This window comes from Mya arenaria, chromosome 3 (assembly GCF_026914265.1).
Source record: "Mya arenaria isolate MELC-2E11 chromosome 3, ASM2691426v1".
Taxonomy (NCBI): Eukaryota; Metazoa; Mollusca; class Bivalvia; order Myida; family Myidae; genus Mya; species Mya arenaria.
This window is the reverse complement of record NC_069124.1, coordinates 25,006,438-25,033,235: the sequence shown is the minus strand read 5'-3', so window position 1 is coordinate 25,033,235 and position 26,798 is coordinate 25,006,438. Positions and strand designations below refer to the sequence as shown.

The following is a 26,798-nucleotide window of genomic DNA, read 5'->3' as shown; positions in this document are numbered from 1 at the left end:
TTGAACGGCAGATGCAGAACAGTTTAATATGAAATCAGCTCTGCGTGTGCCGTTGTGGATATTGATGATATGAGAGTAATACGTTACGCTCGCTCAAAGTGCGCATAGTTTTTCGGTACGGTTCGCAGATTTGCGATATTTAAGAAGAATAAAACTGTTTCAATTTAAGTTCGTGTATTGGAGTATGATATAAGTTGGTGCATATTTTAATCGTTGCTTCAAAACGCTTAATAACAAGTTTACTGGATTTAAGACGTTTAAGGTAATACTATATAATTGTTAGATATTTATTTGCGTCAAAACGATAAAAGTAATGTATTTCAACGAATGAGATCGAAAAAACCCATAATTTTCAAAAGTTTCTTCGCACCGATCAAAATATGTTGTTTTTTGTGTTGACGAGGTGAAATATATTTCAAATTTACACTGAGATAATTTTCTTCTTATATCGAAGTTGGAATATGTTACGTTTAGTCATTACGATGTTATATTATGTGTTCTAACTGACTTAGATGCGGACGTGCAGTTGGTAATTGTGATGTTATGTCTGTTGTGAAAATGCAAGTCGAAGGCCGATTTGTGGTTTCAATGCCGGATATATAATTTAACATTGACATTTCTGGATGGATGAGTGCAAGAAGCCTTATATAAGCATTCAAATAACACAGAACATTTGTTTAGATTATAGGAGTGCTCGTATTGGAAGCTGTAAATAGTGCAAATAAGATAACAAATGTTTAAAATATGTCTTATTGATAACAATGACACAATAATAAACTTTTCTAGGCGACACAGAAATGAGGCAAATTTAGCTCTATGTTTCAGGAAAATAGCCAAGGATGATCGTTTTATCAGCAAAGGTTGTGTCAATAAAATGTCTCTACCTGTTCTACATCACGACATGTCTTACGTGTCAAGTAACCGGTTTTCAAAATATGTCCACTTCATCAATGGCATCGATACAGAACTCTACTGACCTGGAAAAGGTGGAAATGGGCGCAAGGTCTCAGTTGCAATCTGCTAGTATTCATAAATCACAAAGGTTATGCTTATATAGATACCCGCCCATTGCACCTCCACAACAGCCCTGCATGTTTTTCGTACACAGCCTCTTTTAAATAATAGTTGTAGAATTACGTATGCTATGTAGAACAGTGCCTCCATCGTAGCTATGTGAGTACTATTCAATGATAAGCAAGCTATTAGAGAAACGTTGTGTTTTTCCCATCATTGAGCATCCGGCTTAATATAACTTCAGGAATAATATTCGCATTGATGTTCGCAAATTATTGTCTTTAATACAGATCACATATTCGTTTTTTTTATTTTATTGACAATGTGTGAATTAAAATCACTATAGCATATTCATTGACAAGCAATATTTCTCAACGACCATCTGTTCACAGGCAACAAACTTTGGATCAGCTGCTACAAGGTTATGACCCGAGGATTCCACCTAATTATGAAGAAGGTAAGACATGCAAAGCAAACGTCTCTCATAGTGAGACGATAATTGTTTTGTTTATTTGTAGAAGGCAAGGGCCAGAAGAGTTACCAATATAATACATCTAACTTTGACGCTTACGTTTAGTACTGCTGATCTTAACTCGCCATCAACAATTATGATACCGAACATATAATAGATTTTTGTATACTTTAACATCAAGGCATTATTTTAAGTGTTGTAGATAAGATACCTTCCTGATCCGTTGGAATATCCGATATTTTTCAGTGAAGTTTATTTTTTCCAATGGACGAATATATATCATAAATTGCAGTAATAAAAATGTTTCTACATTTTCAGTAAACTGACCCCTACCGTTTCTTAAAAATAGCTAATATCCCTTCGGAAGGAACGCTTATTAGTGCCATTCTGAAAAAGAAAAGAAATACCTGCACGATGATACTAAATATTTGATCAAGTTGGCTTGACCTTATAGATACTATCAGTATGACTTACAATTGTACAGAACACGTAATTTATATATTAATATATATTTTCACTCGCATTAATCGTAAAGTATTTACGTTATCCGAAAAATATACGATGCCAATTCATTTCTGACAACAAAATATTTCCAGACACTTGTCCATGTTTACAGAAAATCAAACAATCGGGTTTATTATCAGGATGTTTGAATGTATGATAAGCATCTTTTCCTCCGGTGATATAATTATTCGGTTTATAGATTAACAGTATGATGAACAGGCACATTGCTTTGATGTTAAAACTTTTGTGGGCTTCACATACTGTAGAATCAATGTGTTTGGTGAAAAAGTGTAATTTGGCTAGAAAAGGTTATAATGTAACTGTTGCTTTTGCTATTTACACGAAAGTCTATTTGGTAGAAAAAATATTTATCTGATATGATTCCAGCCCTTTTGAACTCTAAATAAGAAAACAAAATGTTTGAAAACGGTCGGTCAAATGTCTCGATTCTTCCAGCAGTTCTTAGTAGAATTGTTTGCTAATAAGATATTTAATGTTTAATTGAAACAGATTTTGTTCAAAGATGTTATGTTCGTTGCCCTAGAAATTGTCTCTCATGTTTGTTTGTTATATTCACTATCCTACTATAATATATGTTAGTAAGTTCCATTCGTTTATTAGGGCAATTACTCAAAAATTGAAGAGAAAGAACAATTTAATAGGATATTTGAATTGCAGATAAATCTAAACGCTAATAAACTTTGTAAAGTGGGTCATAGGAAACAATCCATAACAAACACAAATGACCAAGTGTATACAGTTTTTACCTGTTTTAGATTTCCCTGTGAAAGTGCTTGTTCAGCTGCACATAACCAGCATTGACAGCATAAGCGAGTCCAATATGGTAAGATGAAGTATAATAAGTGTCCTTATTAATTTGCTATTTGCTTTTGGTTAATAGAAAAAAACTGTATTATAAACTTTAAGTACCGGCGCCAACTTATCATTAAAAGACTGTAACTAAGTTAATGCTAACGTTCTTTGTGTTTAGTTGCGTATTGAATGTCTCTATAATTGACAGCGCACATGCGCCAACGCCTAAGTTATTCACTTTATGTAACCAATTAATGACTAAATGATAAGTTTGCAGTTTATGACGAAATGCGAATTTTGCCGTTATTTAAGTTACTCAATTTATTCTTGGTTTATGTAATCTGCTTCATGAGTTTTTTGTATAGACACTAATTTCATATAATATATCGGTACAAATAACCGTATTTTAGTAACGTAAAACATGTTTTGTTGTTTATATGAAGACATTAACTACATGTTTCACACGGTTGCTCATAAACCATTAGATCAGCTTTCAGGATAAGCAGTAATCAACAGTAAGTTAATGCTGTATTTCTGTTACTTATTGAATCTTAGATAATCAAAACATTGGTATTTAAACTTGATTGTATGGTGCATTTTTGAATGTCGTCGCCACGTGAGAAAAAAACATCCGATTTTTAGAACCAGATCGGAAGTATTAAACTCATTGTTTTTATGTGTGTCAAGAATCAAGCATTTTATAGATGTCGACAGTATGGATTTCAGTGTTACCATAAAATGCTCTATTTATTGTGTTATTTGTCATTGAGATAAAAAAAATGCTGTCGAATCATGTATATGTCTCAATGCCCGTACGACAATTTAAAAGAATTCCATTAATATCAAAGAATTGTACAGTATCACAAGATGTTAACATATATTAAATTCAATTTGAGACGATGTTTCTACGTGCACAACCATCAGAAATATTAGATGATTGCTTGTATTCGTGTAAGAATGAGCGCCAAAAGTTATTGTTCATGAATTGCGTAGGTAGGGGTGGAATACTCGCTGTAAGTGTTCGTTGGATGAGATATATTGTGATCCAATCCTTGTATTTCAATTTCGTTCGTAACACAGAGGGTAAAAATTCATATTTTCATCAGATGTTTGTGAATAATTTGAGTTCATTTACATCGGTCATATGCTTGCTTTGATTAAATCCAATTTTAAGTGGTAACCAGTCCTAAAATTTTCTATGCTTAATAACTTAATGGTATTTCTGTCAACTCATCAAACATGCAATCTGACAAAATTTTGATATAAAGGTAAATGCAAAATAAAATTCAGATTTCAGAATTGAGGCTTTACAAAATGCTTATATGTTATTTGTCTGCTGAACTATCCTTTTCTCGACAGGATTTCTCAATCGGTATGTTTCTGCGACAAAACTGGAATGATACCCGACTGAAGTACACAGCACTCCCCCGCCTGAAAGCTCTTGAGCTGGACTCTCGAATGATGGACAAAGTCTGGGTCCCCGACCTCTTCATAGCCAATGAGAAGCAAGCCCATTTTCACGTAGTTACTGTGCCAAACAAATTGATGCACATTTATCCTGATGGACGTGTTCATTATAGCGTCAGGTTTGGGACCGATTTTCGGAATGCAGATTATTTGTCTCTGAAATAAAACTGAAGTCAGTTCACATTAAATGTGATAACATTCATTTAAAGTTAGGTTCGTTATCAGTCAAGATTTTGTTTTTAGATGTCACGAACTGCTGCATGCACCAAATGCGAAGGCTAATTTGCATTTCTATTTATGTATATGATTTTTCATGTTTGTGTCAATAGGTCATTGTTCTTTCGGCCCTTACCTTGTGCTTCACAACAGGCTTTACTTTGTTTTGTCTTTAACTACTGATCTTATCCCAGTTGTTTTCATTGTAGTTTGATCACTTAGAATCAGTTATAATGATGAATGAATAAATGTTTTTAATATAATATGTTCTTTTTCGTGTTTTATTGTGTATCATTTCATTTTTAGAATAACAGCAACATTAAAATGCAGCATGGATCTCCGGAAGTATCCTCTTGACAACCAGACCTGCTATGTTATGATGGAAAGTTGTGAGTCAACGAAATATTATGTAAATTAATAATCAATTTAATAAATAGTCATTGCCATTAAAGAATATGCTTCATGGGGGATTTAATTCTTGTGTAAATAACGATATGCGTTTGAGAGCCCCCCCCCCCCGACCTTGTATAGTGTCTGTGTATTATGAATTCTACATTAATATTTCAATGGAAATATGTATATGCATGCTAACATTGTTGCAATAGAATGCTGTTTTATATATGGCATCTTTGAATGTTGTCATAGTTTAATCCTAAGTATTCTTGTACATTTTCTAGACGGGTACAGCACAGACAACCTTGTGTTTGACTGGAATCCTCTTCCGGTGACGCACGACCGTCGTTTGGTGCAGGTACAATTCCATTTTGGTGCTATGCAAACTCTACGATGTGACAAAGCATACGAAGGAGATATAGACGGACGAACAGGTGATAGCATGATTTCTCATTAGTGTACTAAGTGAAGCATAGTAAGGCATGGTAAAAAGCTGTTGTTCTGTTTGTATACTTCGTAGTATGTATATTTCAGTTATATAAAGCACTAGCCTAGGGTAGTATTGGTAAACACAAACTAGCAAATACACAGATGATATCAATGAATGCTGGTGTTCGGAATCGATGTGGTAAATGTGGTACCTGGAATTTCGACGAAGGGTGTTTTCATTATGTACTTTATACGCCTTCGCGGCAAATGTTGTTGCATATTGACAATGGCAGCTGCAATGCACATATTCCTGCAAAGCAAACTTGTACATGTGCAGCAACATCCTCGTTCGTGTGTCCTTTTTGCGATGCTTGAAGGACTATTCTACCTTTGACAATGACAGTTTATTTATGTTCATTACACAGAGCTGCATGATTTTTTTTTATTATGTTATTACATGCTACAATTCCCGATAATGGTCTTATTAGAGACACTGAGAGCTTAATTGTATTTTGTTATAGTCAACTACACGTGCATCATGCTGCAATTCGAAATGGTGAGAAGTTTTGGCTACTACATCATCCAGGTCTACATCCCTTCCATACTCATCGTAATCCTTTCTTGGGTCTCGTTTTGGCTCGACATTGATGCCGTACCTGCCCGCATTTCTCTCGGTCTTCTCACGGTACTCACTATGACAACACAGAGCGCGGGAGCGAGGTCAGCTCTGCCAAGGGTCTCATATGTCAAAGGTGAATTTGGGTGTACGTGTCTCTTACAAGAATTGCATTTTTACAAATCCTACCCATTATCAGGAACAGAAAGACAGGGTCCAATTGTGTTAACATGTTATCAAACTGCACTGCTGAATACCTCGTCCAACAATTTTCAAGAATTGTCCGTTTGAAAGTTTGATCAGTAACTTTCGTTTGCCTTAAAGTCAAAAGAAGCTAGAACCGTTTTGACTGGTTTTCTGCAGGAATAGACGTGTGGATGGCGGCATGTCTTATATTCGTGTTTTCGGCATTGATAGAATTTGCTTACGTTAACGTCAATTCCCGTGTAGAAAGGCGACGTCGAGCGAGCTCTCATCCAATTCCAGGACCCATGTCTAGCGACCTTCAATGTCAAAATGGAAAAGAGGTATAAATACAAATACGAATTAAGTAAAAAATAAATCCTTTCTTTAAATATAGATTAACTAATGTATTACAATAATGATTTAAATGCTAAATAAGATCTAAAATTGCTAGACAACACCATAATACAATCTTATCATTCATTTGCCTATTTTTTCAGACTATTTTAAAGAAAAAGGGAACAGTTTTTAGACGTTTAAACTTCTTTGCAACAAGTCGTGAAAAAGCACGTACAACGGACAGGTTTTCGCGTTTTGCATTTCCAACGGCATTCATTGTATTTAATACTGCATATTGGTGCTTGTATACATTTTGGACGCCTAATCCGTCTGATGTTCAATAGTGTCATCGTTTAAGGGTTTGTTTATATGTGTTTGAGCATTTGGAGCAGATGTTATAAAACCAGATAACAAGAAAAAATTGAGCAATTGCTGCTAAGGTCGTTTTGTGTTCGCAAACATTTTGTGCATCACACATTTTGTTAGTAAAACGATAAAAGTTATCCTATTTTAATCTTCTTATTTTGCAAATGCACAAGAATATTGATTGTATGAAAAAAACATATACTTATCCTGACCGAAAACGCATTTTTACATGAAAATGCAAATAGAAAAGAGCAAACCGTAATTACCTTTAGATAATTATGGAAAACAGTTTAAACCGGTGAGGAAGAAATTCAATTCAAGGGAGGAATAAAAACGAAGAAGTATACGTTTTTTTTTACTTTATTTCACTATAGAATTCAACAGTTAAATTATATTTTGTTGGTTTCTTTTGATAATTATGTCATATTCGCTACAGTCTGTATAAACGTCAAAAATGACAACAAATTGATGTTGTTTTTCTTTAATTTTGTTATCGTTTTAAAAAGCGGCTTAAGTTTCACAGATAAGAACACGGGCTTTGATTAGACAAAATTAAGCCAATTAACTCGGATATGAAGCACTTTCTTTGGCCATTGTTAACACTAGAGGACACCTGACATTCTCAAAAATGAGACGCTTTGGTTAATTATATAACTTTTTTTTTCAATCGTTTTTTTGTTCACTTAGGCACTTTTAAAAATTAAAAATCAACCGCTTGATAAAAAAAGTGTTATTCTATTAAAATTGAAATATTTGTAAGCAGCAATTGAAGTGGAGTAGATAGTAAAATTGTTAACTGAAATATAAAATTTTTATTTTATTTTTTTTCTTAAAAAAATAAACACTGCCATTTTGCAGAATGTAAGTTGCTACCTGAGTTGTCAAAAAGCTCGTTTCTTTCTGTACTAGATTTCTACAACACCAAGAACATTCATTTTCATTAATCAATTATCTGACTTATAAATATAAAAAACTAATCTTGTTTGTACTTGGTTTATACACCATCAGTCCTTCAAGAGAAGTTGATTTTTCCTCGTGTTATTCACTGTTGTCTTTTTTAATTTGCTCGCATAAAGACCCACAGATACTATTATGAAAATATCGCGATGAAATTAATTGTGATAAAGATACGCTATTTATGGAATATATTTATTTGATAGGATCCTTGACCTTAGTAATGGCTATTTACACATTCCGAAAGGAGAGATCAAGTTAAGGTTCGTATAAGTTATACTTCCTCGAGATGTTATGCTGGCAGGATTTCTGAAGTTGTTTTTTACTTTTTACCACATACATTGGGATGCATGAATTCAACAGCTGCCATTGGCTTTCTATAAATAGGCCCTCGGTTGGGTCAAGACGACCCTGGTGACACTGAGCATGAACATAAAAACAAAACAAGTTCATTGGCCTTTTGTCAAAAGTTGTAAAGTAATATAAAAATAAATCAACAATATTTTTACATTATACTTTACTCTTCGGTTTCAGGAGTCTTTAGATATTGAACTTGCAGAAACATTATTCAGCTCTGTTTAGAAATTAATAAGATAAACAAAAGGGCCGAACTCACACAAACGCCGGTTTCGGATTCAGTGCAAACAGACATCTAACCGACACGAAACAAGTCCAACAAATGTACCTGTTACTCAAACTATTCGCTAAAATCCGTTAAAACAATCATTGTTTGATTTCGACCTACATTTTCTACCAATCAAATTTAGCTTATATAGTTTTTAAATATACAGCAAATACATGGTTTTATCATATTTTTGTAGAATTATGTTAGACTGTCACTTGAAAAACCCACACACAAAACAATATGATGTTATAAAGGAGTGGCTTTGGTGCTCGCACGATAAATTACAGCCAGTAATCTCTTTGAAGAAAAACAAATTGCAAGAATACCAAAATGCAAATATTAAGTGTGTCGGATTGCATGCGTTATGAATAATTCATCAATTATTTTACAAACAGATTTATGCAGACACTTTGTTATTTTCGCTGCTCCGAATAGGTAATTCATCCAGATCAATCGGAAGACAAGGTAATATGAATTGTATTAATGCAGTTTCTTTTTCTTCATTACCAAACAAAACGAAATTATATTCGCACTTATTACGCTGTGTCTTTGTCTAATATTCTTGAATTATGGGACATTTTGCCTGCATTTGAATATTATCCGTTAGTCCATTAGACTGTTTATTTTAGAGCGTTACAAAGAGGAGCAGTATTATAGCTTGCGTTTCATTAAAATACATGAGGGGTGCTTCAAATGCATACATCTTTGTATTATTTATAAAAATATTTTTTTTATTATTATGCAATGAAAACTATAGGTCTTGAGTGCAAGTACAAACCCTAAAAGGCAGAAGATAAGGGTGTAAAATACACATAACGAGAAACACAGAACGTATAAACATTAAACACTGAAACACAAGCACCAAGAATGATTATACCACAGGCAGAAAGACATGCACTCATTCGGTAGTTCACGAACACATGCACAAAGTAAACAAAGAAAACGCCATTTCTCCGTTGTCCCGCCCGCAACAGTACATTAAACAGCACAAACCCGCCAGATCGCGTCTGTTTTTACACGATGCAAGACATGGTAAAGCAGTACGTAGGGTATACATGATAAGCGTCGCCTTTTATCTTATTTACTTTTTAGTATTGCGTATGTAAAGCTGCTTAACCGCATGTTTTGTTCCATATTTTTTTTTTATTTTAGCAATAACATTATTTGGTATAAACAAACTGTACAGACAGTTCATATAAAACACTTGCTTGTTTTTCCTGGCAATTAATAGACTATATAGATCAAGTTTCAACTTACTTTGTAAGTACATGCACTTCGGCCTAGTAAATGCTATCATTACGTATTAAATACATAGGACCGAAGAGTTGACTCGGCAGAAAAATCACCTCCCATTTTTTTAATTGTTCAGTGTCAAGTAAGGCAATATAAAATGGTCAGACACATATTTTTTGAATTGTAGAATTGTCTGAACGAGCTAAATATGGTGATAGGTTATTCACTTTATAGTTGTACTAAGATAAAAGTACTCAGTAATGATTCAATATAAACCAATAATGTTACAAATAATACAGAGTGCATTATGATAATGATAAAAATGCCAAAAATGAAAATACAATAGCAATACATGTACTCACGTCGAAGCGGAACCATCCAGCCATTTAATCGATTTGTTTGAATGGAAAAAGGGTGAACCTCAAGTTGAATTTTATTTCATTATCAAAAACATCCCTACGACAAAGTAAAATTACAGTTTGTGATTGCAGTTTACAAATTGTGATTATTTAAAAAAAGGTCTCGGCAGTAAACCAGGGGATGTTCAGTCTTATTTTATCCGATAAGAATTACTTTCATATGTCTCGAATAAATTAAAACGAGATGTTCAAATGTGTAGGTATGTTTATGTGCCAAAAGGAACACTCGGGTAATTGTATCCAATATGCACCTTTTGCATGTATGGTTTTTATGTCTTATTGACATATTTCTAGCAAAGCCGAGGGTTCATTTTGTAGTCGAGTATGGCAAAGAAGGCTTTGCGAAATTGCTTAAAATCGTTTCTACCGTAGAAGTAGCATGAGGTTAATTCGGAATTAAAATCACATTTTGTTTCCAAAATATATTGACATTTTATCATTATAAAAGTGAGTTCCATCATCTGTACCTTGCATTTTGTTTTATTAACATGTTGAGCGAATGTGAAATTTTGCCAGAACAATGCACTAACGAAGTCGTTTATTTACATCGTAATAATGTTAATTGGACAAAACACTTTTCCTTGAACATGTAAAACCAAGTTGACATGTTTCGTAGGAAACTCATGGGAGAACTGACCTCCCGTTGAAGATTTGTGTTAAACCGGTGAGAAATGTTTGACCGAGAGAATTGCAGAAAGGCAAGGCGTTTCTGTTTTACAAAAAGGATACCCACGAGAGTATCAGGCTGAGTTAAAAAGGTTATTTGATATGTAGCAGCCGAGATAGCGGACCGTTTTTGAAAAATTGTTTCAAACCAGAGGATGTCTGAAAAAAGTTCATCATTTTTCAGTAGAAACTTAGACACAATATTAATATTATAATACTTATAGCCTATGAATAGAATGCAGTAAGGTAAAATAGATTCTAGGTTGAATTTACTGATGGTTTGCATTGTCTAAATGCATTCAGCATCAGCTTGTCGAGAATTAATGTATGTAAAGCTTATGGAATCTTAAGTTATGACTTAGAACAATACATGCGAGTCAGAAAAGGATAACAAAGAAAGAAGTACAGCATTTACCCCAAATAATATTGTAAACAATAGTGACATATTCACGTCTAAATTATTAAATGAATATAGGCGATGTGTTAGTGAGACGTTAACCTCCTATTCCATTGGTATGTATAGTAACTTTTGATACAGTTCTTGAATGTTTCTTTCTTCTTCTTCAGAACATGCTAGGTGTTCAAAATGTTAATGTGATAAAATCATTACTTGTAAGTCATGCTTGGAGTTGTTTCGCATCTAAATCTAGAGTAATGAAACCAATTAACCTTACCTTGAAACGCCGAAAATGTTTGCCATCAGGATATTTGCTGTTTGATTAGGAACTGTGGGAGTCATCAAGCGGAAAGTTTTGAAGAAAAAAGTATTTATTTTGCCTACAAGTTATTTCAGTAGCTACCAAGCGGAATCAAGATATTTATGTATACATGTGTAGATATTTTTGTGCTTTTTAATGGCTTCTCTTCTGGATATATTTTCTCCAAAACGTTCACTTCTCATTAAGATGTATTGAATGAGATACACATGACTTATACAAATATCATATGTCGCTCTAAATGCTGATTTTATCAAATGCATTGAAAGGTTTTCAAGCATCTATAGGGGAGGAATTGATAAAACGTGCATGCATCATTCGTCATATACCTAGTTACCACATCAGAGAGTGCGCAAATAACATAGTTCTTGGCATATGAATACTGGAACCTCGTTTCGTCGGTTTCAACGCAGCAGAGTACTGTACCTGTGGAGTTGATGCGGTTGACAGATTTGAAAACCGGTTACCTGACACAAAAGATATCTCATCAAGCAAAACAGATAGCAAAACTGGCTCTCTGCTCGCCTACATGCCTGTTTTTTTATTTCTACTGATCTTAAGTCATGTTTAACTGCTGCAGCAGTTCTTCTGAAAATTTTAGAAATATTGGCAAACTTATTGGCAACTGTACGTTCTTGTGTGCCCACAAAACTCATTCAGATGACTTGTTTCTTTTCCCATAGAAATTGATATCCGATATGACAGAGACTAAACGTTGACCGAGTATTGACGTAAATCGGCTGTTTACGTTTGAGGTTGCCGAATATCGATTTAATAATCCGATTATCGTTATGTTGCTTTATTCTCTATCAATATAAAACATGTTGCAATGCAATAAAGTAGTATTTATTACCATACAATAAATATTTCCTAATAACAAATTGCAGCATTTACATTTGCTTCCATTTTCATTCTGAAGTTCATTTACTAACATTAAAATGAAGCATGTTTTTCATTTCATTTCAATGGCTAGTTAAAGGGATGTTTGAAAAGATACTTCCCTGCTGTTTATCCCTTGTTCATTGTTTTGGTGTCACAACAGGGGTCAAATTCTATGTGTATATGTTTATTGGCTCAGGGCTTTTTTCGAGTTGACAATCTTTGAGAAGATAGAGTCATTAGTACGTATAAACAATTTACAAGGCCATTTTTTACTTTGACCGATGGGAAACATATAATAAAGAAATAAGAGTTATAAATGTTTAAATAGATATATATTTGATATATTTCAATGCACTTTAAATACATTGTCATATATGTATTATCCAAACTGTGAAGCATCATGGTTTAATCATATAAATGGCTTATTATATATAACATATAACTCTTATTTTAAAGCATTGAAATAATATTGTTTTTATTATTATTTGAAAAGGTAAAAAAAAATATATAGGACAAAGTATTTCATTTCTATAATCAAACTTCGAGTACTGCACAGCAGGACACTCAGATCTTAGATCTGACAGACAGCAGACTTCAATAAAGATTATAATCAATCTTCAAAAGTTCTGTACTGTGCACGGATTGGAGTGGGTCACTTATAGAAAAACTAAAACTAAGCCTTTAATCGACTTTAGATCAAACATGTGTATTTATTTCTCATTTCGACAAGATAATAAAAAAATGATCGATTATCAATCATGATTTAATCCGATTTCCAATAACTACCACATTGTTCCTAGTCACTTCACGTATTCTTTCTTTAATTTGATTCATATGTCAAATAAGCGTGATTTTTGTTTTCCTTGTATATTAAGATAAAAAATAAAGGTAATGGTTGTTTTGTTTTAAGTCGCACTGGTGGACATGTAAAATAAGCTCTGTAAAGCTATACAGCTACACACCTATGTACATTTCTGCAATGTACATGTGAACCATTTACCATTCTCGGGTGCTAACAGAGACTATCATCGACGAAGCTCCAAGTGGGAATCGAACCTAGGACCCTCTGAATCTAAAATCTGATAGGCAATTCATACGTCATGGATAAACGCAAGTACGAACAACCATGTTGTATTTCCTAGCACCAAAATATATATGCACTAACACAACAACTTTAAAACTCATATTGAATAAGTTGTTTTAACACCTGTTTCACATTGAAGCATCTTGATTATCAAACAATGAACAGTCATAGAGTGGCAGAGTTGCCAGCGATATATGCGTCTGAAGATATTTCTCACATGCAAACAGAGAAACAAACATGCATATTAAATGATGTTGCATTTCAGACAATACACTTTGCATGCATGTGGTATTTATCAATGTTTGCTAGTACCAGTATCTGTTTAAAAATTGAATAGGCTGGCAATTTGCCGAAAAGATAATTCACACTCAAGTTAACATAAACAACAAATAACACATAAAAATAATATATTCATTGCATTGTATGGCTCCATGTAGGCATTGTTGTCCCTGACCTACACGTCATTTAAAATAAACATTGCTTTTTAGTCTTTGATTTGCCGGAAACCTTTCTCTTGGCGTTAAGCCAGTTAAGGAATGAACAAAGTCCGGAGGAGAGTGACTCCGGATTCAACTTTCATGAGCTGCCCGCACATTATTTTTTATATTAGTTTTTCCACTTTGTGCACATATAAAAAGACGTACAAGACATGTTTTACTTATCACAATGACGGTAATAGTCAATGTTCTTACAATAGACAGTTGCGAGGACCTGAGACATATAATTATTGTTTATGTCATACTTATTTCGTCCAGACTTAATTATTCAGGAAAGATTTGGTTTTGCTCTATAGCTTGTCTGTAATTATGCCTTTCTTGTTCACACGAACATCATTATTGATGTGGTCAGCATGTAGGGAATACAGAAAACAAAGTAATATGTACTTCCATTGAGTACTACAAACGGGGAAGTATCCCGTAATAAGGACATTTTTGTTAATAAGTTAATAATAAAACAAATATCTTGATAATAAAGGCAGTCAAATATCAATGATTTTGTGAGATTAATCATTTGTATTGAAACGTTTTGTGTCAGTATGTTATTTCATTTAGCAAAACTAACTTCTTAAACTCCATTTATCAAAACAATTTATATTTATATTTAATTTGATTAGTTTGATTCTGTTATTTATATATATCTAATATTGTCCCCATTCGACTACAACATATTGCCATATCTTAGCAAACTATAGTACATGTTTGTGCTGAAGTTATTATAACTGCGATATCCATAGTTTGTAGTTCAGAATGTTTGCTATGGATACCAAACGGAATAACACATTGCGTGTATAACTTGGACATTCAAATCAGATGATAATTGTATTAAAAACAACGGCGTGAGAATTTGTTTTAATAGTCAGAGTTTGAACCTAAACAATTCGAGCACATCAGTCAAACAAGGTGAGAAAGACGGTCTTATATTTATGCAACATCTAAATATTTTAATATGCCAACCTATTTTTTTGTTTACTTTTCTTATAATTTTATCATAAGTTGACAAATATATTTCCACTGAATATGGCACAACATAGATCCCTGCTAAATTATCACTGACGGTCACAAATGACAAATGTAGCATAATTACCTGAATACCAGATGTACCATACTTTGAGACTGTCCTTCGAGACAAATATACAAGCTAGTCATTGCTATGACTAAAGAAAACGTTGTTTTTCCTGCTTTGTTCTAGAGAATATAAATATATTGAGTCCTATTTAAGTTCCTACGGTGTATTTCAGGAATTCATTTAGACATGAAGTTCAATACTCCTCTAATGATGGACACTTACAATGAGTTAGGGGCATTTATAATATAAACGATGAGGTCAATTTTAATCGTCAAATACATTGGCTAAACATAAAATGTTCGGGATTTAGATTAATAAAATAAATTGCATAGTGATGCTCTGTTGTATTTCTAGTTCCATGCATGTTTAGACACCTTTTAGAAATTGTGTGAATGGTTTTATTGGGTGTGAAGAATGGGAGTCATCTTTGACATCTTGATCATTTTTAATAAAAAAAATACATTATGAATAAATACTTGCCAAAAATTTATAGTTTATATCATAACAACCGTTATAAACCGTTAAAGAACAAAGAAAAAAGTTTATACACTGTTTTTGCAAGTGAAAGAAACGGCCGTTTGTCTAAGAACAGTCATTTCATACAAAGTAATGAAATGTTTTTGACCATTTAAGTAATATATGGGTGTCTGAAGGTATGCTGAGGTCATGTACCGATCTCAAGATTAGGGATCATGTGAGGAATGTTTTCTCACGTTGGCCTATCTGAAAAAGAATCGTTCGGCTAGAGATTGATTCCCTTGATATATTTACCTATCTAAACATCAATAATTATACCAACTCAATAAAATATGAGAATAACGAAAATAGAAACCAAATTAATCTTTATAAGGTTAAAAGTGTCAGTTTAATGCAGAACTTTAAATGCCACCGACCCCCAGCAAACAACAATCATAATTGACAGTTCTTACTTCTTCTGTTACCAACTGGGCCTAAAACTGTAGATGCTGTCCCCAACAACCGCAAAAGTAAAGCCTAATTTCGACTGGCTTTTATAACACCAAAATATATATCAAAGCAGTATTGGTTCGTCCATAATTTTGCTTAGAAAGTTTCTTTGACATGATATGTATTGAAGCAGAGTTTCAAAACGACCTGAATTGTTCTAAATGTACGTTTAAATGAACCCTGGACAGGATTTATTGACACGAGCGTCACAATGGACAAACCGAGCATATGGACAAAACAAATGTAATAGAATGAACGTATCATCCCCTTGAATGAATTCAGTATAATGCCGCCATATAATATGTTGTTGCGGGCGGAGGAGCGGATAAACCAATTGGAATAGACTAATAATAATAATAATCGGCTTGAATGTATTCAGTATGATGTCGCTTTGTTGTATATTGTAGCGGGCGTATGAACGGGCCAATGACGTTTTGTGTTTATACTAGGGGTTTGACGTGCAAGTTTTATTGAATGTTAAAGCTGGCTCCTAAACGAATTAACGACATTTTGCTATGTTGTAGCACGGTGTTTTGGTATAGGCGTCACAATGAATAAACAATTATTTGAACAAAACAAACTGGAGAGCGGAACAAACAATTGTCTTGTATGTATTCAGTGTGTTATCGCGGGCGCCAAAACAAATTGACTTATATATTTTTTTTCAGTTTTTGCCTTTTGGTTTAATACCGACAGCTCGATAAAATGATATTTAGCAGGGTCTGCCCTCTTGAATCGTGGTTCAATCGCCAGAACAATAATTACGAAAATGTACGATGAATACGCTATAGTCCTCTATGTTATGCATTATTACTGTAGGAGGCTATTGTTAACGTTAGTCTAGCGTGGAACTGGTGTTATGATTTCCGACATGTTTGATCGTTTATATGTACGACGTTGGAGCATTTGGAAATGTGCCTAGTTTTTGTTGTCTTGGTCGGAAGAACGGATAAAGGACGTTTTGGTATATTTCCTAGTGTTATAACGTTCAATGTGTTTGCATTGCAGAATGTTAGCGCGTGTACAAAAATGAATGGGCAATATTTTGCGTTTTTTTTATAATTACTGTTATTTTGTTTCTAAAAGTTAGGGCGGTCCGTAAATCAATCATTGAAACATTGGTTAGTTGGGTACATTTTCGGAGCTCAAATTTATGTAAATTGAAACCTCATACTAACATTTTATTTCGTGTACCGTTTTGATGATAGTTCTAAAATCTTTAAAGAATGTTTTATTAACTACTTTAGCTGTTCCTTTGAGGAAAAGCGTAATGTAATATTTTGGGAAATCATTTTACAGCATCGTGTTGTTGTGTTTATTTTGCAATTTTTTTCCGTGAAAACTTAATTATTCCCTCGTTTATTACCATACTATTATCAGATTAAACTGACTTATGCTCCAGGCCCTTTTAGACGCACAACTGAATAACTTCATTAAAAATAACATGTTCCTGTGATGTGGAATAATATATTAAACAGTTACGGTATCATGGAATAGCAAATGTAATTATTTTACGGTTATCAGATGTACTTAAAGAGATATTCTTTATTTTGCCATTAACAAATCCGAGAGGGAAATATTTCGGAGTCTGGAAAATTCATTGTGTCTCATATCAATTCCGCGGGTAATAAACTCAAATCTGTTGAGAATAGCATGGCATATGTATGACTTTTGACTTATTTATTTCTGAACGCCTAGCTCACAGCATTTGTCGCTGTCTTGGATTGTTCTAAATTTGACCTGCGACATCCACTATATAATATCGACTTTACAGTTGACATTCACATTAAGATTACTGCACACTGCTTAGGTTTGGATAGGATGATATTTATCCTACATAAAACTATGTGAATTTCGGAGACTTGGTGGCCCCATATTAGTTTTATTTAATTTCAAAAGTTTTAAATAATAGAGAAAAATACGACGAAATAAACAAAAACATTATTACAAAAAAAAACTTTAATAGAAAAAGTATTATCATATTTTGTTGAGCTACGCCGTGTATTACTCCGTTTGTTAAAACTCAAGCTGAAACGTTTCCATAACGCTCTCACGGTCCAAGGTTAGAATGTCTAATCATATTGTTTTCACAATAAAATCAAGCAAAAAATCCCGTATGTTAAGAATATCTCTGCCAGACTCGTAAATAACGTACCATGTGTGCATATTCCTATCGTAGTGTTTGGTAATAAAGGCAAATTCTTGAAAGCTTAAACTGCAACGAGTATGAATAACAATAATTCTGTTTCAATAACAATAAATGTGTTTGTCCTGAAAATTTGCTGAATATCCAATAGATGTAATCGGTAAAATTCAACAAAATGTCTACATAAATATTACTTGCTTATTCTAAATGTAAAAAAGACAATTTTGCCATTGACATACGATTAAAGAAGAAAAAGAACTAGGTAGTCATTAGAGACATCTTTATCTCATGAGGAAAAATACTACGAAAAATATTTGTGACTTTTAAACACAAATCAACTGATTATTAATGTTATTTAAGTTTCTTCGCTAATTTACCATGAAAAGTATGGTTTTTCTTTATTTCTTATAGATGACCGCATTCGGCACACTTTTCTTTGCTTTGGTTTATGTAAGAATGTTTTTATTCAATGACAATATTTGCAGAGGGAAAACTACTTTACATGTACCAGCGAAATCCTCAATATGAAGCAAGTCAATTGACTCTTGTTTTAAGACCAGACTACCAATTCCCTATGACACTGCGCAAGAAAGTTGGAATATTGAACGGAAGACGCAGAACTGTTTTATGCAAAACAAACGCCGCAAGTGCTGGTGTGGATATTGGTTAAATGGAAGTTTTACGTAACGCTCACTCGTTGTGAATGTGTGTATGGACATTTCGGAACGGTTCGAAGGATTGTTTTATGTAGGAAATGGAGAATCGTTCCAATATCAATTGGTGTTTTTGGTGCACGATGGAGATTGTTGTACATTTAAATCGTTACAAAACAATAATTTAACTTGGCTGGATTTAAAACGTTTAAGGTAAATAATTTTAATATTTAGATAAAGGATTATTATTTGCTTCAGTTAAAAAATGCAATATATTTCACCGAGCTAGCAAAAAAAACAATTACATTTCACGAGAGGCTTTGCGACGAACGACATATGTATTGTTGGTAAAAGTAAAAGGTTTCGGAAGCTAACACCTTTTTTGTCTTCTTAAGTAAAAATTGGAACATACTATTTAAAATTGTAATAGTTAAGTCATACATAATTTGATGAAATTGACTTAGATGATAACGTGTTTGCAGCAGACGAGAAACTAAATTATGATGCCATATAAAATGTATTGTTAACTTTTGAAAAGGCAATTCTTAACGATTTCAGTTATTTTTGAATGCGTATATGTGGTTTCATTGGTCGGAAGTGTAGGTTAGAATCTTATTCTGTAATATACTTGATCGGAACATCTCGCAAACTTTTGCCAAATGACGATATTCCGGAAATGAAGTATTTGAATTTTTATTCCCGTGACTATGTGCGGTTACATTCATTGTTTTTATTCAGTGAAACGGGCTAAAACAAATTGAACTGTGAAATTATACCTCGATAAACAAACGTTTTTAAACGGTCAGTTAATTAGTAAAATCATGAAAACTTTCATAAAACACGTTTTCCTTACTAAAATTATCTCTATTAATATCTACATAACGCTGATATATTTTAAGAGTTCATCAACAATCGAAACAGAACGCATTTTAAATAGGGATGTCTGGTCAATACATTATAGAAATAATAGCAAAGGTCGGATGGCTTATCCTTAAAAGAAAGACTGTAACTGTTTCTTTGAAAAAAAAATTTTTTATATCAAACAAAGGATGTAGTGTAGTGAAGAGTTCTTTCATAGAACTGGGTGGATATTCAAAGAAATAACACTCTGACAAAAGGAATGAATGAGTGTAAGAAACATATAATGAACACTTCTTATGACGCAGAACTTTTGTTTAGTTTTCGGAGTGTTCCTATAGGAAGCTGTAAATTGTACCAATAAGTAACAAATGTTTAAATATTTCTCATGGATAACAATGTCACAGAGACAACGTTTCCTTGGCGATACAAAACAATGAACCAATATTTGACCTATTTTTCCAGAAAAAAATAGCCGTAACCACAAAATATGACCCATCTATCAGAAAGGATTTTGTCAACAGAATGGCTTCACCTGTTTAGCCTAACAACATGTCTTCTGTGTCAAATAACCGGTCTTCAAATTGTGTCCACTTCATCAACGCCATCGATACAGAACTCTACTGACCTGGAAAAGGCGGAAAAGGACGCAAAGTCTCATTTGCAATCTGCTAGTATTCATAAATCACAAAGGTTGTGTTTATATAGTTACCAAAGTATTGTATCTCCACAACAACACTGCATGCATTCTGTACACTGCCTGTATTGGAGAATAGTTGTAGAAATATTCAAAACGATCAGCATACATCCTTCTTAGCTGCTTGAAAACTTTCCAATGATTAGCAATCTTGTAGAGAGAAACATTGTGTTTTCCTTCTCATTACTAAGCATTCAGATTGATATAGCTTTAGTAACAATATTCCCCTTGACAATCTTCAATTATTGTCTTTAAATAGATCGTTCGGTTGATTTTTTTCAATTTTATGCAAAAGTGTATGCGTACTTTTTCACTATGGCATATTCATTGACAAGCAATATTCAACATATTTTTTCAACTATAATCTGTTAACAGGCAAAGGACTTTGGATCAGCTGTTAGAAGGTTATGACCCAAGGATTCCACCTAATTACGAAGAAGGTAAGACATGCATATCAATCGTATCTCATATCGATAAATGTTTTGTATAATTTGTAGAGGGCAAACATCGGATAGGCCACGAATAAAACAGCAAAACTGTGACGCTTAGGTTTAGTACTGCACGAACTCTCTCATACAATGAATGATACTTAAAAGGGATTTCTATTTATACTGTTTCAGTAGGGTAGTAAATCTCGGGCATTCTTTTAAATATTTATAAGATACAGTACTTTCTTTTTCTTTTGAGATATCGAACATATTTCTAAACAATTAACTTCAGTTTTTTTTCCGAAGGCACATACAGATTAAGCTAAACGTGTCTTTGTTTTCTATGTTTCCAATATAGATGTACACATGGGGTCAAATTCTAGTACGACAGAAGTAGTTTTTGGACGTTTTCTGAAAATAGCATCATATGATACTTAATGAATTTCCAATGGACAAAAACATATCATCAAATGCAGTATTACACATGTGTTTACGGTACATTTTCAGGTTACTGACTCCTACAGTTTTTTAATAGATGGCTTTTATCGTATCAGATGGGGAAATATTTTCGGCATTTCAATGTTATGTTAATAGTTTCATTACCCGGAATTAAGATGCTAATCCACTCCCAACTATTGATTGTAACAATAAAACATCTAGAAAAAACATATACCTTATTAGATTGAAGTTAGTGCTTAATTTATTCGGTATAAAGACTGAAAACTACTTCGCAAGATAATTCTCAACATATTTGACATTTCCTTATACTTAGCGCTATCTATATCATCAATTGCAGTATGCTTTCTTCTGTATAAGTTATATTTTTAGAAAAATATGCTCTTGTCTGAAATGAATAACCATAGTTTATTATATACGATGTCAGAAATGTTTACGATGCCAAATAATTTCTGACAACAATATATGTCTAGGCACTTGTCCATGTAAACAAAAGCATCAAACAATCGGCGAAATATTCATTATGTTTGACCATATTATACGCATGTCCTTCCTATAATTTATCGATTTGTTTACAGAACACATTTTTTTCTTTATGATGAAAAGTAGATTTCTGCGGGTTTCACATATTGCAGAATCAATGTTTTTGGTGATAAAAACGTAATCCCGCAAACAAAACTTGTAAATGTTGTTTTTCTTTTTATCTTAAAGTCCATTTGGGAGGGAACAATATCTCATATAATTCAGGCCTCCATTTTGAACGTTAAATAAGAAAGAACTGTTTGAAAAAGACCAGACAACTGTTCCAATACTTTCAGTATTTTAGTTAGATTGTTTAACAAATAGATATTTTATTTTTAATTGAATGTAATATAGTTTTCAAACTGTCCTAAATATGCTATGTTCGTTACCATGGTAATTGTCATTTTTGCATTTCTCGGTTGTCCTAGTATCCTTCATGTACATTTACCTAATTAGGGCAATTCGCCAAAACAAGGCTATTAAAAACACCTAATTTTTGCCTTGGGCATGTATGACAAAGCTAAACTTAATAAAGTCATTTGTAGGAGAAAACAGTTACAAATACACCCTGAACCAATGTTAACCCTTTCGAGCTATTTCAGATTTCCCAGTAAAAGTTCTTGTTCAGCTGCACATAACCAACATTGACAGCATTAGCGAGTCCAATATGGTAGGTTGAGGTGTATTCAGTGTATTAATTTGCAAGTGAAAACAAGTTTGGTTTGTTAACTGCTTCAGCTGTCTTTAAGTTTCGTATACATAGTAATTGTCATTAGTTTAACAGAAACATAAATATAAAGATTCACTCTTACTTACTTAAAATAAGTTGTACCACAATTAATACAATTGATTTAAATTACCGAAAAGGATTAATAAATATCCAAATCAATGGTTCTTATGAAGGATACCGTGTTCAATTTGAAACAAAGGAGAAGAAAACTCGGTATTTCTACCTTATGAGACGATAGATGATATCCTTAATTTTTTTAGGACCCACCAGTCATTGATAATTTTGGGCGTGTTCAGCTATTTAATACACGGTTACAATCTTGATACCAGAAATTAATGTTTTCAATAAAAGCATTATTTAGTTATAAGTTAATAATGTATCACTCAAAATAAATGTTTGTTATACATGTGTTTGTACTGATTTTAAATACGAGAGTTAGTTACTTTAACATTAAGTATCGAATGCCTCTATACTTTCCAATGCGCATGAGCAAGCTTCAAAATAACTCACTTATTTAAAACGATATATGGCAAGCTTCAAAATAACTCACTTACTTAAAACAATAAATGAATAAATAGATATTTGACGGTTATGTTTGTTACTTAACATGTTTATGCGCTTGTAATGTGTTTATGATTAAATGTTAATCTTTCCGGCAATCCCATTTGCAAAGGTATAAGTCTGTACGATGGACAGTAAATTCGGTATGCAAAAAATATGTCGGTACAAATATCAGTATTAAAATGATTCTTTTTTTAAATATTAAGGAATTAACTACATATTGATAATTGCAAAGAAAAAACCACATTGTCATGATGCAGAATCAGCAGTACTCAGCAGGAAGTAAATGCGATATTTCTGTTTCGGTGGAAATCTTCTTGATTTTATCATTAATATTCAACGTATTGTTTATCATTCCCGAGTGTACGATGTATTTTGTCAAAGGAAGAAATAATAAATACTATGTGTGAAGAAATACGAATAGTGTACTTAAAGTAAACATGTTAACATTTGACCATTGTATGTATCAAACATTCTACAATGTTGATATACCTTAAGATAGCTCTTTTGGTACAGAATCCCGGTTTTCAAAACAGTTACAAGTTTTGCCCAATGGGATGTGTTATATTGGCGTTAGCTACTATCCTTTTTGGGGTATTCATTATCTACTGAATTAAAACGATTGCTCAAGATAATTATTTTTGCAGAATATGCAACCTGACTAAATTTGTATGTGAAGGCAAATGCAAAATGAAATTCAAACTTCATACATGAGACTTAAAATGCTTATGCTGAGTCTGTTGTCTGTTAAAAATATGTTCGACAGGACTACTCAATTGGAATGTTTATTCGACAAAACTGGAATGATACCCGACTGAAGTACACAGCACTCCCCCACCTGAACGCTCTTGAGCTGGACTCTCGAATAATGGACAACGTCTGGGTCCCCGACCTCTTCATAGCCAATGAGAAGCAAGCCCATTTCCATGTGGTTACTGTGCCCAATAAATTGATGCACATTTATCCTGATGGACGTGTTTATTACAGTCTCAGGTTTGCGACATATGTTTGGTCTTTGATACAAATTTAAGTCATTTGACATTCATTATGTTAATTTAAAGTTAGCTTCGTTTTTAGTAATTGTTTGCGTTTGGATTTCTCGTAATCTTCCATGCATATAATGTTAAGGTTTATGATAACTTTTGTTTATAATTATTGTGCCTTTTCATATCCTTTAATCGGTGAATCTTTTCAATTTTAGGATTACAGCAACGTTAAAATGCAGCATGGATCTCCGGAAGTATCCTCTTGACAACCAGACCTGCTATGTAATGATGGAAAGTTGTAAGTCAATACAACATAATGGAATTTTATTATCCATTAATAAGTAGTTATTTTCATTGAACAATGTATATTATAGGGAGCTTCTCACAACACACACTGGGGCAGTTATTTTGTAAAACTCATGGCCGAAACCGCTTGCATGATATATATATATTAAATATTTGATGTCTTAAACTTTGCAATGATACTATAATTGAAATACATGTGTTTGCATGCATTAAACTATTATTTAGTCGTCCGGTTAGTGCAGATGATAGCTCACTCGCCTCTCACCAATGCGACCCGGGTTTGATTCCCGGCCTGGGCGCATGTTAGTTTGCTTAGTGGTCACCAAGTGGGTTAACTCTGGGTACTCCGGTTCCCCCACAACACAAGACCACACCCTCACACAACTTAGTATAAGTTATCATAGCTTATTTTCGCAATCATTGCAAAATATAAAATGGTTAAACTAAAAGATTGTTAAATCAAACAATAAAAATAGACACAGATTGTATACGTTTATACACATGGACTCACTCAACTTTGTCGTGCAGTAATACTATACAATTCTGAAAATTTTCGAATATCTTCTTTATGTATTTTTTCTATATATTACAAATTTATCTAACTATTTGTTTATTTGTTCTTTGTGTTACTTTAAAGTATGTCAAATATTTCATACTAGATGGGTACAGCACAGACAACCTTGTGTTCGACTGGAATCCTCTTCCGGTAACGCGCGACAATCGTTTGGTGCAGTCACAGTTCCAGTTTGGTGCCATGGAAACCCTACGTTGTGACAAAACATACGTAGGAGGCATGGCAGTAACTGTTATTCCGTTTTGTATAATTAGTTTACATCATTTATATTAATCAAAAGTGTGGTATTGGTAAGCGCAGGCTAACAATTGCACGAATGGTACCTGTGAATGTTGGTGTGTCGATATGTACTAACGAGTGTTCTAAATATGGCACTGTAATGTAGCCTAGTAACGTGTTATACATAATGATATGAATGTTTGAACCAATGCATTCTTTCGTTCTGATATGTGGAGATCCCCGCACCTACTGTATTGTATGTTTCACACGCAAATGTGGTTGCATAGTGACATTAACAGCCGCAGAGCACCTATTTCTGTATACATACTCAAACTATCGCAGCATCGTCCTCGCTTACTGTTCCTCCTATGATAATGAAAGTTTAATTTTACCTTTTTTCACATTTAGCTAAACATCGTTTATTATTGCATACTAAATCTTCCTGATAATGGTTGGAATACAGACACTGTTTTTGTTTTAATAGTAAACTACACGTGCATCATGCTGCAGCTCAAATTGGTGAGAAGTTTTGGCTACTACATCATCCAGGTGTACATACCTTCCATACTCATCGTGATCCTTTCGTGGGTATCATTTTGGCTTGACATTGATGCCGTACCTGCCCGAATTTCTCTTGGTCTTCTCACTGTGCTTACCATGACAACACAGAGCGCGGGTGCGAGGTCAGCTCTACCAAGGGTCTCCTATGTCAAAGGTGATATTTTTTGTTTTCTTGCAATCTTTGCATATTTACAAATCCAACCCATTATGCGTAACAAAAGTAAAAAAATTCAACGCTTTTCAAACATTTTTTTTTGGTTATTTTGTTAAGTTAGGAAAGTATGTTTGCTTAAAATCAGAAATAACTAAAAACATTTTGGGTGGTTTTCTTCAGGAATAGACGTGTGGATGGCATCGTGTCTCATATTTGTGTTTTCGGCGTTGATTGAATTTGCGTACGTAAACGTCAATACCCGTGTAGAAAGGCGACGTCGAGAGACATCACGTCCTGTCTCAGGATCCGTATCCAGCGACATGGTAAGGAAAAATAAACAAATGAACTAATGATGTTTGATAATATTATTTGATAACAATGCTACAGAGATCGAATTATAACGCAATCCAATCATACATTTGTCCATTTTTTTCAGATTATTGTAGAGCAAAAGGGACCAGCCTTCAGACGTTTAAACTTGTTTACCCCAAGTCGGGAAAAGGCGCGTACAACGGACAGGTTGTCGCGTATTGCATTTCCAACGTCGTTCATTGTATTTAACACTGCATATTGGAGTGTGTATACATATTGGACTCCTGATCCAGCTGATGTTCAATAGTGTCATCGTTTACGAGGTTTTTAATATGTTTTACTGCTATGCGGACATATGCTTTAATTTGATATCACAAGACACATTTTAGTAATTGGAGTTACAGGCGTTTTGTGTAAACTGATTTTCTGTACATTTTACTTTTTTTCCTCGTCTTATTTTGCGTCTAATATACAAAAAATTTCATAGTAGTGAAAATGTTAAAACATCCTTGCGAATTATGTTGGCATTAACGTTGCAAAATGAATGGGAAAATCATTATGACCTTTCGGGAAGCTTTGAAATACAGAATAAGACTATGGAGAAAAAATTCATTTCCACTGATTTACACTCCTTATAAAAAGCATGTAAGAGTATCCAAATGTGAGTGGTTTCATTTAAAAGTTATATTCTTATTCAATTAAAGTGAAGTGA

At 33.4% G+C, this 26,798-nt stretch overlaps 1 protein-coding gene across 1 annotated transcript; it reads left to right on the top strand.

The window, feature by feature from the left end:
- LOC128225881 (uncharacterized) lies at positions 1 to 26,798 on the top strand. Its single transcript, XM_052935780.1, has 19 exons — positions 1 to 262; positions 826 to 1,042; positions 1,407 to 1,471; positions 2,767 to 2,834; positions 4,163 to 4,389; positions 4,793 to 4,875; positions 5,164 to 5,313; positions 5,830 to 6,060; positions 6,288 to 6,451; positions 6,608 to 6,781; positions 20,077 to 20,273; positions 20,653 to 20,717; positions 22,286 to 22,353; positions 23,741 to 23,967; positions 24,176 to 24,258; positions 24,926 to 25,057; positions 25,544 to 25,774; positions 25,955 to 26,097; positions 26,211 to 26,798. The coding sequence occupies exons 2-19, from the start codon at positions 840 to 842 to the stop codon at positions 26,391 to 26,393; spliced, it is 2,694 nt and encodes an 897-aa protein (XP_052791740.1). The 5' UTR covers positions 1 to 262; positions 826 to 839; the 3' UTR covers positions 26,394 to 26,798.

What these genes read in the sequence shown, in the direction of transcription:
- LOC128225881 (XM_052935780.1), top strand. Translation starts at nt 840, where the DNA reads ATGATCGTTTTATCAGCAAAGGTTGTGTCAATAAAATGTCTCTACCTG. An exon ending in TCCACCTAATTACGAAGAAG is followed by an intron (nt 20,718 to 22,285) that starts GTAAGACATGCA and finishes GAGCTATTTCAG; the next exon opens with ATTTCCCAGTAAAAGTTCTT. An exon ending in TGACAAAACATACGTAGGAG is followed by an intron (nt 25,058 to 25,543) that starts GCATGGCAGTAA and finishes TTGTTTTAATAG; the next exon opens with TAAACTACACGTGCATCATG.